Source organism: Ammospiza caudacuta, chromosome 1, assembly GCF_027887145.1.
Source record: "Ammospiza caudacuta isolate bAmmCau1 chromosome 1, bAmmCau1.pri, whole genome shotgun sequence".
Classification (NCBI taxonomy): domain Eukaryota; kingdom Metazoa; phylum Chordata; class Aves; order Passeriformes; family Passerellidae; genus Ammospiza; species Ammospiza caudacuta.
In genome coordinates this window covers 82,746,454-82,764,329 of record NC_080593.1, presented here as the reverse complement: position 1 = coordinate 82,764,329, position 17,876 = coordinate 82,746,454, and the positions used below count along the sequence as shown (strand labels likewise).

The 17,876-nt window shown below is 37.6% G+C and overlaps 1 protein-coding gene across 5 annotated transcripts in view; it reads left to right on the top strand.

The window, feature by feature from the left end:
* Positions 1-13,609, top strand: part of MARCHF6 (membrane associated ring-CH-type finger 6) — a 44,110-nt gene extending 30,501 nt beyond the window's left edge. For all 5 annotated transcript variants that reach the window (XM_058825732.1, XM_058825724.1, XM_058825741.1 and 2 more), the window contains 8 exons: positions 514-715; positions 2,073-2,142; positions 3,411-3,592; positions 4,918-5,052; positions 7,028-7,117; positions 8,514-8,646; positions 9,787-9,922; positions 11,003-13,609. In XM_058825732.1, the coding sequence (XP_058681715.1) occupies positions 514-715; positions 2,073-2,142; positions 3,411-3,592; positions 4,918-5,052; positions 7,028-7,117; positions 8,514-8,646; positions 9,787-9,922; positions 11,003-11,093 (1,039 nt within the window). In that variant the 3' untranslated portion in view covers positions 11,094-13,609. The remainder of the gene's footprint in view (positions 1-513; positions 716-2,072; positions 2,143-3,410; positions 3,593-4,917; positions 5,053-7,027; positions 7,118-8,513; positions 8,647-9,786; positions 9,923-11,002) is intronic.
* The last annotated feature ends 4,267 nt before the right edge of the window (positions 13,610-17,876 follow it).

Below are 17,876 nucleotides of genomic sequence, written 5' to 3'. Positions count from 1 at the left end.
TTCTTAAAAAGCTGTGAACAGGTTTGAGCAATTTAGAATCTTCTTGAAAGGCTCTGCCTGCCTCTGCATTTTGACAGCACGTCCATAGCAATGCAGCACCATCCTTGTATGGTTTAGGTTTGAAGGCCCTTGTTTCCTATAGAGCTTGGTGATGGTAACATAAGAGCTGTTAGTAGAGCTGTGTGCTTACATCAACTGAAATATCCATGTAATTTTCCTTTCATGTGCACAACACCTTTAATACCAGGTGGTGTTTTTAAAGCAGTCAAACAGATAAGTGATCTTCCCTTGTGATGGAATTCTGACTGCATCCACAGCAGCACTTCCCTTCTATATTGTGTTTATGATGATATTGAGCATGTCACCAAAAAAGGCTTATTTTACTTAATCAAGATTCTGCCAGCACTCCTGTATTAGTTTTGTACAACCTGTATGGATTCTGGGTAGGCCTATATTTCTGTAAGTTTCTCATTCATACCAAACAGAACAAAACTGAAATTTTGACTGTTGCAGGGATCTTCATTCTTACCTACTTGGTGATCAGGAAGAGAACGAAAACAATGCAAATCAGCAACCTAACAACCAGCATGCTCGCAATAATAATGCCATTCCAGTTGTGGGAGAAGGTCTCCATGCGGCCCATCAAGCCATACTTCAACAGGGAGGACCTGTGGGTTTCCAGCCTTATCGTAGGCCTTTAAAATTCCCACTCAGGGTATGTATACCTAACACATCCAGAGAAAAGAAAAAGGCATTTGAGAAGTTTTCTAAGAAAGATTTAGCCCATGTTGTCAGAATCACATGGTGGGTCCTGTTTTATATGGTTTGCAGCTTTCAAAACATAGAGTTGCAGTCGTGCTCATATATATATAAGCCTGTAAGATCTTCAATTACAATTTTATTTACAGATCCCATATATGTTGAGTATTATGTGTCAGTGACATCTTATTTTCTTTACACTAAGTAATGGAGAGAAAGACAATAAGCCCCTCTCAAACAGGTAGTTCAGGTGTGCCTCTAACAAGGCATGGCTTTCAAGGGGGCATACTTTGGTCTTGTAGCTGAAGGGTGTTTAGAACTATTTTGCTTTATTAAGAAAATAAACAGAGAACTTCTGTTGCTTCTACATCTGTATTAAACATAGAAAGGCATCATATAATGCTTGAAAGTTCTAAATCCTTAAAATTAGAAAGGAAATTTTATTGGCAAATACTTACATTTCTAGAACAATATACAGCTTAAACGAGATTGCTGTTTTGTTGTTAGTAGAACTCTGAGTTAAATATAAACTGCACCACAGCTCACTTAGTGTGGTTTCAGGTGTAGCTGAAGAATCAAAGTAATGGCTAACATTGGGTCAGTGTGGTATTGCATCTGAAGGTTCCTTCCTTTATACCCAAATGTCTTGTCAAGGAAAGTCTGTTCCAGATTGAACTGTCTCTTGGCAGTCTGTTGGAATAAGGTGTTAGCTGTCCCATAGCAAGCTTGCTTGTTGTGTGGCTTTGATAATTAGTGAAGCAGAACTTCATAGCACCTGGTGCTTGAAAAATATTTTAAAAAGTCAAGTACATAGTAATTCTCTGGTAAGGTGAAAACCTGGCTGAGGAGTAATCAGCTTCACTGTCAGCTTCTGGTCACAGAAACCTGAGCACATCTGGAAGAACTTTGTCAGCAGCGTTTTCCTTTTAAAACCACTGTCTTGCTCATATGGCATACAGAGCTAGAAATCTTTCAGGATTATATGGAAGTCATGCTGCTCAGTGCAGAAATTGAGGTGGTCTTTTTTTATGTGACAAAGCAAAGAACTTAAGTCATTCTGGATTCATATGTTATTTTTTAATGTTGGAACAGTTAATGGAAAGTCTTAGAAATACACAACACTGCAGGTGTTCTGCATGTACTGGGGTTAGGTTTCTTTTTGCTGATTTATTTATAGTGAAACATCAGTTAGTATTTGAACATCCTAGTTTAGCTGCCTTTCTAGGATAATGTATTTTTTGTACTGGGATTTCTTGGGGTTTGGTTAAATAACTTTCTTACGCATTTCCCTTCCTTTTTTTTCCCTTTTTCAGATATTTCTTTTGATTGTTTTCATGTGCATAACATTACTGATTGCTAGTCTTATCTGCCTTACCTTACCAGGTGAGTCTATTACAGTAAACTATCATTAAAAACAACTCAGTATGTTGCCATGGCCAACCATGGCAGATGTTTTGAAACCATTGTTTGAAATCAAAAGGCAAAAATATGGAAACTAGTCTAATTTTTAATAATTTGTCGTCAAATTGTAATCTAAAAATCTAAACAACAGAGATTGCCATTCCCTTTTTGTTCTAGAATAATTTTATTCTGAGGACAGGGCTTCAAGTGCTTCAATCTCGGTAGTATTGACTGGAAAATAATTGAAATTCTTGCACCTGTTTTACTGTTTTGAGAAGGAAAATATGTAGATTGTTACCAGGTCTTCTACAGTATTTTCTTTAATTAAATATTCTGAAGGTGCCATTTTTGAGTACTGCGAGGAACAGGGGGTTGGACTCCATGATCCTTAGGAGTTCCTTCCAACTTGAGATACTTTATCCTTCTGTGATCTTGACACATCACTAGGAGATTTTGTGAAGTGGCATGTATATCACTTTAAAATGTCCAAATAAGTACTTCAAGAACACTTCGTATTTTTAAAAATAATTTGGAGTAAATGAAGCCATGTCAACCAGCATAAATTTCATAACCTGTCTGCTGTAATACTATGTAATTTATTACCTTCTTCTATTAATGAAGAATTTCATAACCTGTCTGCTGTAATACCATGTAATTTATTTCTTCTACTAATGATCCTAAAGTCTATAATGCGTTAAGATCAAAGTTATAAATTCTGTGATTGTTTTAGTAGTAGGACATAAAATAATTCCACTGTAATACTAGGGAAATGAAAACACTATTAAAAAATGAACTGTAGCAAATCAGTCTCCCATTTTTGTCAGAGAACTTCAGAAGCCCCATCAGTAAGTCTTAAAAAATTACATGAGGCAGTGAAACGACCCAAAGATAGCTCGTATAATTTAAGTTCAAGCTTACGCACTAATGCATGATCGCTGTTGCAGTTCTGAAGATCAGTATTTAGGCTCTGAACAGTGCTTTGTTTTGCTGTAGCTCAGGTCACATTGCTGTCCTAATGAAAATTTAGGTGGAAAAGGATTTCTATGTTTATTTGGCATAATTTTTGAAGCTCTTTGCATAGTACTTCATACCTTTACGCATTACGAGTATAGTACCAAAATAACTGTTTTATAAGGAATAATATTTATGCAGGAATATTTCAAATATATTTGCTAATTCCTTTTTTAATGAGCATCCTTCCCTAATAGATCCAGAAGCATTACTGTATGTAACAGTGCTTGTGTTTGCAGTGTTCGCTGGCCGGTGGTTAATGTCATTTTGGACGGGGACTGCCAAAATCCATGAGCTGTACACAGCTGCCTGTGGTCTCTATGTCTGCTGGCTGACTATCCGAGCTGTGACAGTGCTGGTGGCCTGGATGCCACAGGGTCGTAGAGTCATTTTCCAGAAGGTCAAAGAATGGTCTCTCATGGTGAGTCTTGAGAAAAAGTTCTGCTGAACTACCAAAATTTAGCTAATGGCACTTGTTTTATTTTTTGCTTGGAGGCTTTACTCTGTCATATGTACTACATTTTGCTTTTCAGACCATTTTGAAGCTTTTGCAGCTTACATTCCCATTGCCTAGGCTAACTATTTTTGGAAGGCAATCAGTGTAAATATGTTTGTGTGTATATATGTTTAAATATATGTATGTGTATGTTTTTCTGTTTTCCTTTAAAAGTGAATTTATTGCATTATTATGGCATATGTTACATGTTCTCAAAAACATTTACATTTTCACATAAACCTGGAAACTTAACTATTTACTTGTTTAGTTACATGAAATTATCAAATGGCAAAACCTAATAAAGCTGATAGATGATGATGACCATATCTCTACAAAGTAGCTTGATGCTTATTTTCAGGAAGATCTTTATCAGCTGTTGAACTTGCATGGTTCAAATAAAGATATTTTCCTCAAAAATATTAATTATGAGGAGTTGGCATTCTCAGCCTGAAAACAAATTCATACCCCAACTTTTTATCTTGGTGTTGATTTTGAGGATTTCTGTATTAGATTTCTTGCTAGTTCCTTTAAACATCAATAGCATAAATGTAGCTTGTTATGGACATTTTAATGTGTTTATTGAATTGTTACACTGTACATGTTCTTCATGTACTACCATGTTTCCCAAATACCTCATCCATCATTTTGATTTTAGCTTCTTCAAGAAAATACATAGCTAAAGCTTAATTTCTACTTGTTCTTTGCTGCTTCTTATTATCTTAATTAAGTCAGGCTACTTTGTATGATGCAGTTAAATTAGGAGAATTTTAGAATAAAGATTCAAATACTGTGTTCTGAGTCCTCCATTTTTAAGTCAAACATTCCATAATGACTGAATTTTTAAGGTTGGTTTTGTTCCAGAGAAAAAATTTGCAGCCTTGGATTTTTTTTTTAATTTCCCAACATATGAGCGAGCATATGCAATATATTGAAGTGCCTTTGGACAGTATTCCCTATTGATAACAGTCAGTGTGACTGTGGTTTAGAACTATATGAATACTAGTAGGCACAGTCATGATTTTTTCTGGAATTCCTTTTCCTATGGAATAGGACCCAATCTTGAAAACTTGCATTGCAAAACTATGTATGTAGTAAAAATTGTTTCTAGGGGTGTATATGTGTGAAATAGAGGTTTATGTAGTTTTGGGGTTTATTTACCGGGGCTGTGTGTTTATGTTCTAATTACATTTTTTAATTTAAACTAAGAATCCTCTGGCAAATACATTAATTAAATGTCTTGGGTTTTTTAGATAATGAAGACATTGATAGTGGCTATACTGCTCGCTGGTGTGGTTCCACTTTTGCTTGGTCTTTTGTTTGAACTGGTCATTGTCGCACCTTTGAGAGTTCCTTTGGATCAAACACCTCTCTTCTATCCCTGGCAGGTCAGTTGCTCCCACTCTTTTGCTGCTGTTGATGTAAGGAGTATGGGCTGCCTTGCTTCATGTGGATTCGGTGCTTCAGAGCATTTTCCACAAATGTGTTTGTATGTGGCAGAGAAAAGGCAGCTAGTCTGGATGTGAGAATTATTTGAACCAAAAGGATATGCTGAGGAATTTAAACTATGAAAAGCTGAACTGTTGTGAGGTTGCATTTCAGTGATCAGCTATTTTTCCAGTAGCATAATTGTAGTTATGTAAGAAGTTAGTATATTTATATGTATGTGTGCACAGATGCACATACTCTAATCCTGCTGGAAAGCTTTCTGCATACAGTTATGCAGCAAGAGGTTCTGGTATTTTTTTTTTTTCCTTGTAAGACTTTAATTCAGTGATGAGGCACATTATGAATGTCATTTTTAAATTATTTAGGGTCGTGCTGATTTTGGCCTGAGTTGTCAAATCATTAATGCAAAATTTTGAGATAGTTATGTGTTATTACTCTTCAATCACGTCTCACAGGCTGAATGCAAATTTCTGTCCTGCAAGTTGGGAGATGAAATGAAGATACAGGATTGAATGACAAATGCTTCCATCACTTTAGAAGTCATAACTCAAACCCATCTGAGGGAACCATAACTCAGGCATCTAGAATGCCATTACTAAATAAGAAGAGGGTGTTCAGGGACAGTGACTTTCTAAGCTGCCCTAAGCTTTCATTTACTTTCAATGTCCAAATGTTTAAAAGCCGTAATGCAAAGGAGAATTTGGCTACAAATTTAATTATATTATTTTAAAATCCAAGTATATTTTTGAGCTGAGTAGATGACCAGAAAATCAGGACATCATATAGTTACAGTGGTAGATGATCATGGTTTCCAAACAATTTTGGAAAGAATTTGTAATGATAGAGATTATAAAAATTCTTTACTATTGCATAGTAGTTCCTTAAAAGTTTTAAAAGAAGTATACTGGTAAGCTTTATTTTCATGTAGCAGAACTTCTTCAAAATATAGGAAAAGTGTGATTTGAGACTTTTCTAAATGAACAAGGAACTATCAAAATTGAGACAAATTTCCATTTTTCCCAAAAGAGTTATGCAGAAGTTACATTCTTAAATAAACATTAATCAACTTTAACACTGGTGCTTTTTTTGTATCAATTTTTAAAATCCTTTAGAATTGACATTAACAAAAATTGTCTTTTTAAATAATCAGTTCAAGAAAATGTATTTCCCCGGCAGGTTAAGAAAGTTAATTTAGTCTGTGATGTCCCAAGCCTTACTAGTTCTTAGCTGGTTATTCCACTTTATCAGCCTATGTTTTGCATTCTATTTTTGGCAGGTTTTGTTGAAAATCTCTTAAAAATATCTGTAATCCAGAAAGGATGGACTTACGATGTGAAGTGTTTACTAGAAGCCAGTAGTTACAGTGTCCTAATTCCATACCATAATAAGTGCAGTTTATGTCAAAACAAAAATTTTCCACCAAAGAGTATGACTTTTTTTTTTAAGACCATTGTTTTGCTTTAAGCTTTCTTACATTGGGTAGGGTTTTGGGAATAATTAAACTTCAGAAGAACTTGTTTCCTAATGCATGTTATCATCTTTTTATCTTTTTTTATTCTTCTATAGAGAAAGGAAATTAATTTCCTTTTATGTAAGTTAGTTTTTAACCAGAATGTTAGTCAATTGCTTTAAGTCTAATGCTTTTATTTTGTATTTGCCTTTGGTTTAATAGAAGTAGTGATTTTCCTGGTCCCAGGGAGCTAAATTTACAGATGTCAGTTAATCTTGAGAGCATTCTCTTTTTCATAGGAATTTGCAGATGATGTCATCTCTGTGGATCAATGTCCCATGTAAATGGAAAAGTAATTATATTTTCACTTATAAGTAATATTAACACATTGCTCTTAAAGCTTTTGGTTGTCAGACTTTTTAAAGATATGTTATTGCTAACACTATACATTTTTACAAAATTAGGACTGGGCTCTTGGAGTTCTGCATGCCAAAATAATTGCTGCCATAACACTGATGGGTCCTCAGTGGTGGCTGAAAACTGTTATTGAACAGGTAGGAAAAATTCTTCATGTGAATTATCTGCAAAATACATCTTTTATGTTTCTAACTGTGTGTCAAAAAACAGTGTTACTCTTGCAGTAATGGGTAATTGAGTAGAATTCAACTAGTCTTGTAAAAACCTTTTAAATTGTATAGCCTAATCCATTAAGGTACACTTAACAGTAAAACAAAAAATCAGAAATCTGAATTCAAGAAAATGCTTTGTATACATATATGCGTTTTTCTCAGGTTTGTAATAAAATTAGAAAGAAACATGATTATTTCTTCAGATGAAGTGTGTGTGTCCAAATACTTGTCCAAATATTGGGCAGTATTTACATCCACAAGTCAAGAACACAGAATTTTGCTTTCTCTGCAGCTGTAGGGATTACCCCATTCATAGATCACTAGAGATGAAAGACACAATTTCTGTTCCCCTTTGATTATTAAGCAACACAGAACAGTTTCTCTGAGCAGTTTAGAGGCACATGGCCTGTAGCTTTGTTAGAAGTATTTTTTTTCTTGATTATAACTGTTAAATTCCATAGTTGTCATCTCAATGAAGTATCTCAGTTGTTTGTCAGAAGGTAATTTTTCAGCCCTGCACTGTATGTGATGCCTGTGGTGCATGTCCCAACCTCTGTACACAAGGTGCCCCTCATGAGTAAGTCTAGCACATAGTCCATTATTAAATCACTTCAGCTGTCACAGTGCAGAAATATAGTTTTAGTCTGGGAGTATGTTTGATGCACACCACGGCTCCCTGTTCCATTCTGAACGCTCTCCATGGGCTGTTCACCCACCCTCCTGAGCCTTCCAGGCTGTGGCACAGCCTGGCTGTGGCCATTGTTTAGCTGTAGCTGGTAGCCATTCAAAACTGCTTTTTTCCCATGCTTAATCTGGTTGTGTTTTGACCTTAGCTTCTGGTAGTAACTGGAGAAGCTTAAGAATCTGGAGGCCTTTTTTTCAGGCACAGACTATGTACAGAGGCTCTGGTCTGCCCCACCAAATAAAATAGGATCCTATTTTCTGCCCATTACAAAATGTTATCATTTATTCTATTAGCCAATACAGGCTCCTCTTCTAGTAAGTTAACAGCGCAAAATGATCCCAGGTCACCCACAGAACCGTTGTCCACAGCTCTATGAAATGATCTTTCAGAAGGTCTCTTGCATTCCTGCAGCTGAATCTCAACTCTGTTCCAGTTTAAGTTGGTCTCTTGGGCATTGTTTAAATGATTTCCTGAAACCTTCATGATGTAAATTGGCAGAGTTTTTTCTCCTTCAGCTGTGGTCATGGAAACACCCATTTCCTTTCATAACGAGAATTGTGTTAAACCTTCTAATTATTACTGTAAGTGCAAAGCAAGTCTTTCTTAATTGATCTGTTCTAACTTGTTCCATTTCAGGTATATGCAAATGGGATTCGTAACATTGACTTACACTTCATCATCCGTAAACTGGCAGCGCCCGTAATCTCTGTCCTCTTACTTTCCCTGTGTGTGCCGTACATCATAGCTTCTGGTGTTGTACCTTTACTGGGTATGTATGCATTCAGAACACCTATTTGTCATCTCATGGTTTACAGCAGGGTAGATATGTTTGTGGAAATAAAACTTCAAGCTTTAGTTTATTAAAAAAACAAAACCAAAAAAACTCACCACAAAAATGCAAACAAAAAGCTCCTGCTGAGAAGTGTAAATGTTTAAAGACTTCCAAGAATCACACTATGTTCCAGGAATATTGTCCAAATGCTTCTTGAACTCTGTCAGGCTTGGTGCTGTGACCACTTCCCTGAGGAGCCTGTGCCAGTGCCCAGCCACTCTCTGGGGGAAGAACCTTTTTCTAATACCCAGCCCAAGCCCTTCCCTAACACAGCTTGAGGCTGCTCCTTGGGTCCTGTCACTGGTCACCACAGTGAAGAAATCAGTGTCTGCCCCTCCTCTTATTCAAGAAGAGGGGCAGACACTGATTTCTTCTCTATGCATTTTAGGTATCTAGCTAGTTTGGGAAAGGAATGATTAATTAATTTTTTTCTTTGGACTATCAGCCTTTGATTTTAGTCCCTCTATATACTGAGTTGAGGCCATCTTTTTCTGACTTGTCAGATTCTAAATAAAGCTTAGAACAGGTGAAAATCATGGGTTTGTTTTGAGGTTTTAATAGTATTAAAATGTAAATTTTAAATATATAGGGTTTTTTCAGACTTTCCTATCTCCTAATAATTGAGGTAAATAATTTGATTAGAACCAGGGTATATAAGCTTTTTCATCAAGACTTGTCTTGTACTAGTTAGTCTTGATGTTAACATGTTCAAGAAGTCCCGCTTTATTCTTCAGTCTCACTTGAATGCCGACCTTTATTGCGTTGACTTTTCTGACACAAGGACAAGTCAGTAAGCCGATAAGCAGAAGTTAATAGGCAAAAAGAACTGATAAGCTCTTTTTTTTTTCTACTCTGGATTTTCACCCTGTTCATGGAAAACTTTCCACTCATAGTGCTTCAGATTAAAAAGAACAGCAGCTGTCACATTGGATCTTTGAAGTAAATGGATGTGTCATTTATTTCACAGCCCTTCTACTGAAGTTACAGTATAGCAAAAAGTATGGAAGCAAGAAGAGAAGCAGAAATATGTTAGTTCAGCAGTATTACAATGTCTAAGGATTGTGTCTTGTTTTGTAGGAGTTACAGCTGAGATGCAGAACCTTGTTCAGCGACGCATTTATCCTTTTCTGCTTATGGTGGTGGTTTTGATGGGAATTCTGTCCTTCCAAGTCCGCCAGTTCAAGCGCCTTTATGAACATATTAAAAATGACAAGTGAGTATATAGTGGGGTTTTTTAAATTTTTCCTCTTCATATGTATCTATATATGTGAATACTTCAGGTCAAATTCAGGTGTTGTAAATACGTAGGACTAAAAGGGTTTTTAAGAAGTTTTGTAGACAAATGACGCTCTACAACAGACAAAGTGTTCTTGGCGGATGTTTTATCTGTGGTTCAGGTAGATAAACACAGGGATAGACTGTCTTTATAAAGGGAAGACACTCCCCCATGTCTAACATGAGTGTGTTTTCCCACAAATGAAGCTGACTGTTGGTCTCACCTGTAGTCTTGAATAACAAGTCACTGTAATGAATTACAACATACGTGGAAGTTAAAATAATGTCTCAAGCTGCTGCTTATAAAACCATTTCTTCAACCTTTTCTGTATAACTGTTTTTCTTACTCTTTCTACTTATTAGTCCAGCTAACCTGTTAAAGAATGTTCAGTTGTTTTGATAGTTTGTCCTTACCAAATTTTGAGTGATTTTCTGATGTTTTCAGTAATTATTACTCTGTATTACTCAGAAGCCTGATAAAAATAATAATTTTCCTATTATTTTCTGGTTATCTTGCTTAGTTGAACCTTTTATTTGTGTTATTAAATTATTTTTGGTGTTACCCTAATTTCCTTTTTTATGGATTAAGAAGATTAGCAATTGATCTAGCAACTACTTCATAGGTGTGTAGGGCTCTTGTACACACAGAACTAGCATGCAAATAGGAAGCATGAAAAGAAATTTAGGTGGCAAAAAGCTAATAGTGGAATAGTGATATAGAGGAAGCAAGGAATAATGTGAAATGTATGAAAACTGTTAAGCGGCTGTGATAGTTAACTTTCTTTCAATATCACACTAAAGGAAGCCTGCAGCCCTTAAGCTTTCCATGGAGTAGCATCAGGATATTTTCTTTCCCTTTAAGAAAGCTTAAGGACCAGCTAAAGTTGTTCCTTTACAATTTATAGAATAACTTTTTATTGAAATGAAAACATTACTTCGGCAGCAAAGGAGATAGAGTGGATTTGTGTTACAAAATAATATTCCCTTGTGTTAAATTCTGTTTTTACTGTGATCCCAGGTACCTTGTTGGACAACGACTTGTGAATTATGAACGGAAGTCTGGTAAACCAGGCACATCAACAACTCCACCTCAGTCTTCACAAGAATAGATGGTCATATTAAACATGTTGACCTTCCCTTTGCCTTTACATGTCCTTTTTTCATAGACTCTTCTCGTCTTTGGATATCTCTCCCAATAATACTCTCAGCAGTGTTTTGGCTTCTGTTGGTAGCATCAAGATAGCAGTTAAGGCTCTGTTTCTTATCTGCATTTTCTGATGTTGTAAATGCTGTCTGAGATCTGTATATGTGTATATAGAAGTGTCCTGACACCCTAAAACCTTGGATTAAAAAGAATGTGCATTGTACATCTTTAAAAAGTATATTAATTTATTAAATCTAGTTGTCACTTTATTTTGGACTGCTGTTCTGTTGACAATGTGCCACAAAGCAATAGTGCGAAGAGGCAAGATGTTTTTATAAAATTTGGAGCTTATTTTATGGTGTTCATAACAGTTCTTATTGTAGTAATACAGTATGATTTTTCATGAGTGGAAAGGCCACGTAGAGAGTATCAAAAGTAAATAACTGTCTAACAGTCAGCAATGAAGTTGCTGTGTTGAGAACATAATGAACTATGTATCTTGCTGTCCAGTCTTTTTTATTATTTTGTATAACACCAAAGCTGTTGTACATTTTTCTATTGCCTGATTGTTTTTCATGTGTCAGAGTTTGTAATATTGTACAGTTGCTGTTAAATCAAGAAAATATTTCCTCTTCTGAGAATTCAGATGTACTTGTTGAGGCTCAGCTGGATTTTTCTGTTTGGTTGAAGGGGGTAGGTGGGTGTTTGCTTTGGGATCAGGAATCCATTAACTGAAGCAGTAAGTAAAAATTTACTAAGGCTAGGTGATGGAAGTATTTAAAGGTACCGAGAAAAATTAAATAGGTTCACAACTTAAATTGTAGCCAATTTCTTATCAATATTAGAATTTTTCAGGATCTCAAGAAAAGGGATGAACATTAACTGATGTGCTTGCACAGCACGAAGAGCATAGTGTGAGCAACGTCCTGACCTGATCCTTAGTTAAATGGCATGAAATCTTTTTTCTGTAAGTTACCAAAGTTGAAAATTGTAGTATGAATTTTATATTGCACAATTACTTTTAAAAAAAACCAAACCCAACCAAAAAAAATTCTCTCAGAATTGGTCACTGTGAATTTTTACAGGAATAATGCTGAGGAAGTGATTTATCATGTACCATTTATGGCCTGAGGGGCAGGGAAATACATATGCTATTAAACAGGCAAGGAAAAGTTAGCAGATTTCTTTGCAAGAACACAGTCAAACAAGAGCCACCAAATCAAGTCTGTGTTATTTCTATATGTAGATAGTTCTTTTGCAGTAATATTTGGGGGTGGGGGTTATGTAGATAAAGAAAACACATAACAGTATCTCAAAGCTTTAAGTAGCATCAAATCACATGCTTAGATTGCAGTATCTTTCCTGGACCAATGTGGAAAATGTGAATATCCATTGCTGTAATGAGAAAGTGAATGGAACATTTAACTTGCTATTCAGTACACTCTCCTTCAGTATTCTGTACTTTACCATGTGTGTATATAATTAATACTTGAGAATCTGGCAGGTGCTTTTAAAGTATCATCTCCTTTTATTGTTGTTGCATCTCTGATCTGACATGGTATGAGCTAATGTGGTCCAGGCTGTGATGGTGGTAGTTCATTCTTTGGTGTCTGGACTCATGTTCTAAGGCAGTGAGCACAAGCCAAATGCATCTGAATCTAGTGGCAGGAGGATTGGGCTGTCACTCTCAGATCCATACTATTTTACAGAATCACTGTTGTCCTGATGGTTTTGAACCACAAATATCACCCTTTGGAGTGATTTATTAGAAAATTTCCAGTGAAATGAAATCATAGAAAAATAGCCAAAATATTTTTTTCATTTACTGTTGCTGATTTAATGCTGAACTGAGTATATATTCACCCCATATATTTTTGATGTGCATAAATATTGCATTTGATTATTTACATTGGTGTACATTGTGGGACAGATATATTTTCACAATAATAAATTCACTGGTAACATACATTATTACTTATGCCAAGATTCTGTTTTTGACCTACCTTTCACAAACAGTTCCAAAATGGTCTTGCCACTCAAATGTTGCGAGCACTACTGTGCATCATGCAGAATTTGCAGTAGTGTGGTACTTGTAACTGTGTTTTTATCCAGACAAACTGGTCTTAATATTAAAATTTATTAAGGAAAAGCCTTTGTGCTGTTTCTACTGGTATTTTACAAGTCATGAAAGAAAACAGCAAATCAGGTCAGTCATGCAATGCGAACTGCAGCTATTTTGATGTAGCTTACAGTATCTGTAATTGCTTTTTTTTAAATGGAAAACTGGTTTCAAATCCAACTGTTGTGCCGGCATTTGCACTGCTTTACAGATCCCAGGTAAAGTTTGTTTCCAGAACTGTCCATTGTGAACTTCTCAGAAATCTCATCTCCTCATCTTATTTTTACACATTTTTAAAGAATATGGAGGTTGTAGAGAACAGGAATTAAATAACAGTACTTTATAAATTGTTTTAAATTTCAGTGGTTTGCCTTATTGTGTGCTATGTACTCCCCTGGCATAGAAACCTGATAAGTAAGCTTGTAAGTGGCTGTTTCTGACACAGCTGATGAGCACTGTACCAGTGGCTTCCATCTGTGCTGGAGTGATGCAGAGTGGTGTGTGCTCCTGTTACTTTTCAAGTGGGAAAGTGAAAGTGTGTGTGTGTGTGTGTGTGTGTGTGTGTGTGTGTGTGTGCACTCTTCCACCACAATTTGTGTTGACCTTGGTCTTGACTGGAGGTGTTGGAGGTATGTACTGGCCCAATTGTGTCCCCTTTGTGTGTTGAGAATCTGATGCTGTTGTTAGTTCCACAAGCCTTCATCCAAGAACTGTCAGATGGCTCTGTAGCTATCTTGTGCATATTGAAAAAAGTTAATTGCAGAATAGCTTTGACTGTTTTTACACAGGTTATTTTATATTGATTAAAAATAGTTGAAACTCTGCATCTTTTCTGTCTGCCCCTTCTCTATTGAGTGAAGCCGAAGTTACTTGATTTTGTTTCTGAGAGCCCTTCAGTGCCTGTAACTGCTCTGTGTCAGTGACTTCTCAGTAAGGTGCCAACTCCAGCCTATTTCAGTGCTCACATCACTTTTCTGCTGAGTGCATTAATTCTTTGCTTGCCTTCCCCTATACTTGTGTAAAGGTCCTCATAAAAATCTTCACAGCAGCTGCGCTGTTCTTCAGAGAACTCTGCAAAAAGCTTCACAAAGGCCTGTACCTCACAAAGCACAAATGGCTGGGGTTTGATTGCCTGGCATGCTGATCAGCATCATTGTGTTTCCTTGGACGTCACTGTCCATTTTTCTACATCCACGTTGGAAAGGTTTTGTGGTAGGATCAGTGTTCTTGTTCTGCTTGCCTTGGGAATAATGGCCATGGTACAGCCTGGGCAATGAGTGAGGCTCTTGGCAGAAATGATGATACAAACAGTAAAAACATTAAACAAGGAATTCAATCTTGGTAGTGTAATGAAGTTCTGGATGCAAAATAGAAGAAGCTGTTTTCTGAAAAGAGATGAGGAAACAACTTTTACAAAGCATAATGGTAAGTTAGAGCTGTCTTACTGTGGCATTTCAGTTCTTAATTAGTAGCTGGAACTAAAGAATTGCATAGTTAACAGCATTTTTTAAAAACTGCATCTGGTTTTAATTTCTTCATTAAGAAGTAACCATAAATTGAGAAATCATATGCAGAAATCAAAGTTATTCAGTAATGGAAAATTTTTAGATTGTATTTCTAGAGGTCAAATACCATTTCAAAATAAACTGAATGCTTTGAGTTCAGTATAATACTGAGAGATGGAGCAATGGCAAAATTATTTCACAGCTCTGCCTATCAATTTTTCTGCTTATCTGCATACCTGCTATTATCTCTTACCTGTTGAATACTGGCCAACACCAAAGCTGCAGAGGCATTTTCCCCTATATAAGGTGAAGTCAAACATCTGCAGGTGTCTACATCAGGCATGGGAAGAGTGGGTGGTATTTAACATTACTTGCCTTTCAAGGGCTGTTTGTGTTCCTGGAAAAGGACACTAGTTTTACTTAGAATTCCTTGTTGCTTACAAAACCAGAGAACAGTGCAAAGCTCTTTTATTTATATTGGATAGAATTTCTGTATTAAAACCTAAATAGTGCAGAGCTGCACTGGTGTGCCACATTCAGCAGATACAAATTGCCAAAGTGGCTTGCTAGGGTTAGGTAAGGAATGTGATGCATCTAAAAAATACTGCTGGATTAGAATGGAGAGTCCGTGGGATATTTTGACTAGTTGTTAGCAGGAGTCATGGAAGTAGGAAGCAGCAGAAATGCGAAGGTATGCTGCTTTATAGCAGCATTTCTGGCAGTGCTGCTATAAAGCAACAATTACATCCATGGATATACTTCTAAATGTTCTTTATATACAAGACTCTGTATTACACAGTGGGAGGAAATACTTCTAGGAAGCAGCATAGATTCATATAAAGAGTATTTACAAGAGCATGTAGTGACAGGACAAGGGTGGAGTGGCTTCAAACTGAGAGAGAGTAAGTTTAATTAGATGTTAGGAAGACATTCTCTACTGTGAGGGTGATGGGACACTGGAACAGATTGCCCAGAAAATATGTGGATGCCCCACCACTGGAAATGTGAAAGGCCGGGTTGGATGGAACTCTGAGTAGTTTGGTGTAGTGTAAGTGTTTGTGCCTGTGGCAGGAGGGTTGGAACTAGGTGATTTCTAAGGTCCAAGCCAGGCCAGTCTATGATTCTATGAAAATACATTTAATTAAATGCAGAAAAAAATTTCCACCTACATGCTGCTGTTTCCCATAATACAGTGTGGCAGCTTTATGCATGATTTCACTGCACTGGACCAAATTGCTGGAAGAATTCAGAGTATGACATCTACTTTTGGAGCATTTTAGGGATAGTTTTGAGTGTGTGCAAGGACCACAGATGAGAGATAATATGCATCTTGTTGTTAATCTGTTATCACTAGGCACCTTTGAGAAACTGCACTGTGAGATTGGTTTAATTGAATTCTATTCTCTGAGTTCCTGAAGGAGAATGTTTCCTTCATGTTTTTCTTGCTATCGCATTCTTAAATGAGTAGATGCTTTAAAACAACTAGAGGATAGAAATGTATGTCATTATATGTCAGAAGTTACTGTTTTCTTTAGTTACAGGAATCTGCAAAGTATTTTGAGGCCAAATAATTAGCCTGTAGCTTATGCTAAGTGTTCCTGTTTTATGAAAGATTAAACAGTTGTTAAAATGTGTGCTTATTGCTTTCCACAACCCACAATTTTATCTTTGTCCTGCATGGCCTTACATGTTCATCAGCAGAGACATAATGTGGATTAAAAAGGCCTGGCTTCAAATAGGATTGTGTGCTTCTGCTTGGCCTGTTTTGAGCATGCAGCACCCAAGTTTCTTTGGAGCAATGGCTTGAGAAGGCTTTCTGAAGTGAGTAATCCTATTACCAAGTTGATTTGAGTGCTCAGGCTGTGTACAGTCCATTTAGGAAGGTACAGGAGGGGTATTGCTTTGTAACCAAGAGATGTGCTGGCATCTTTACAGAGGATGCAAGTCAGGTTACCTCTGGTGCTGTTTTTATCCACAGTGGAAAGAAGACTTTGTGGCAGAGAGGGCACTTTGGTTCCTCACATTCTGCAGCAGTGGGAGAGCCCACGCTGCCTCATGGTGCCAGTTTGGACCAGCAGGCGCTGAGAAGCTGCTGCCACTGGCTGTGCTCTCTCCATGGTGCCAGATTCTCAGTGGTGCTGCTATCCTGAATGTCCAGCACTGTGGAGCCTGACCAGCAGACATTGATTGTGGCTGAGCTGTCCTTGGAAGCAGCAGCTTCCGAGGGAATTTTTGGGGATACATTGTCCTGTCTCTTTTTCAGCTCACTCACCATTTCTTCACATTTCATCCAAGCCAGGAAAGGAGGTGCAAGAATGCCAAAGGCAAGATGGATATGCCACCCTAACACTGCTCACCCAGTAGAGCATCCTTGTGGCCAGGGGACATGCAGGGGCCAGCAGGCTACAGGGAACCCAGGCACCTGCAGGAACCAGCCTTCCCAGCCATGGCTCTGCCAATTACATGGGGCTAAGATGTTCACAGAATCGATCAAGTTGGAAAAGATGCCTGAGATAACTATGACTGCCTATGACTGAACACCACCCTAGCACCTAGACCGTGGCACAAAGTGCTACATACAGTCTTTCCATAAACACCACCTGGGATGGTGATTCTACCACCTCCCTGGATCGACCCTTCTACTGTCTAATCACCCCTTCTGTGAAGAAATTCTGCTTAATGTCCAACCTGAATGTCTTGATGTCCCCTGCCACAGCTTAAAGAGCCCTCTTACTCTGTCACTGGTTGCTTGGGAGAAGATGCCAACTTTCACTTGCCTACAGCCTCCTTTCAGGCAGTTGTAGAGAGCAATAAGGTTACCCCTGAGACTCTTCTTCTACAGGCTAAACAACCCTACCTTCCCCAGCTGTTCCTCATAGGACTTGTGCTCCAGGCTCTTGTCCAGCTTTGTCACCCTTCCCTGCAGCATCCTCCAGCCCCCTCCAGTTCCTCCCTGAATTGAGAGGACACGGGATTCGAGGTGTAGCCTCAGCAGGGCCGTGTACAGGGGAAGAATCACTTCCCCCATCCTGCTGGCAACACTACTGCTGTTACAGGCAGGATGCCGCGGGCCTTTTTGGCCACCTGGGCCCACTGCTGGCTCCTGTCCCGCCGCTGTATCCTC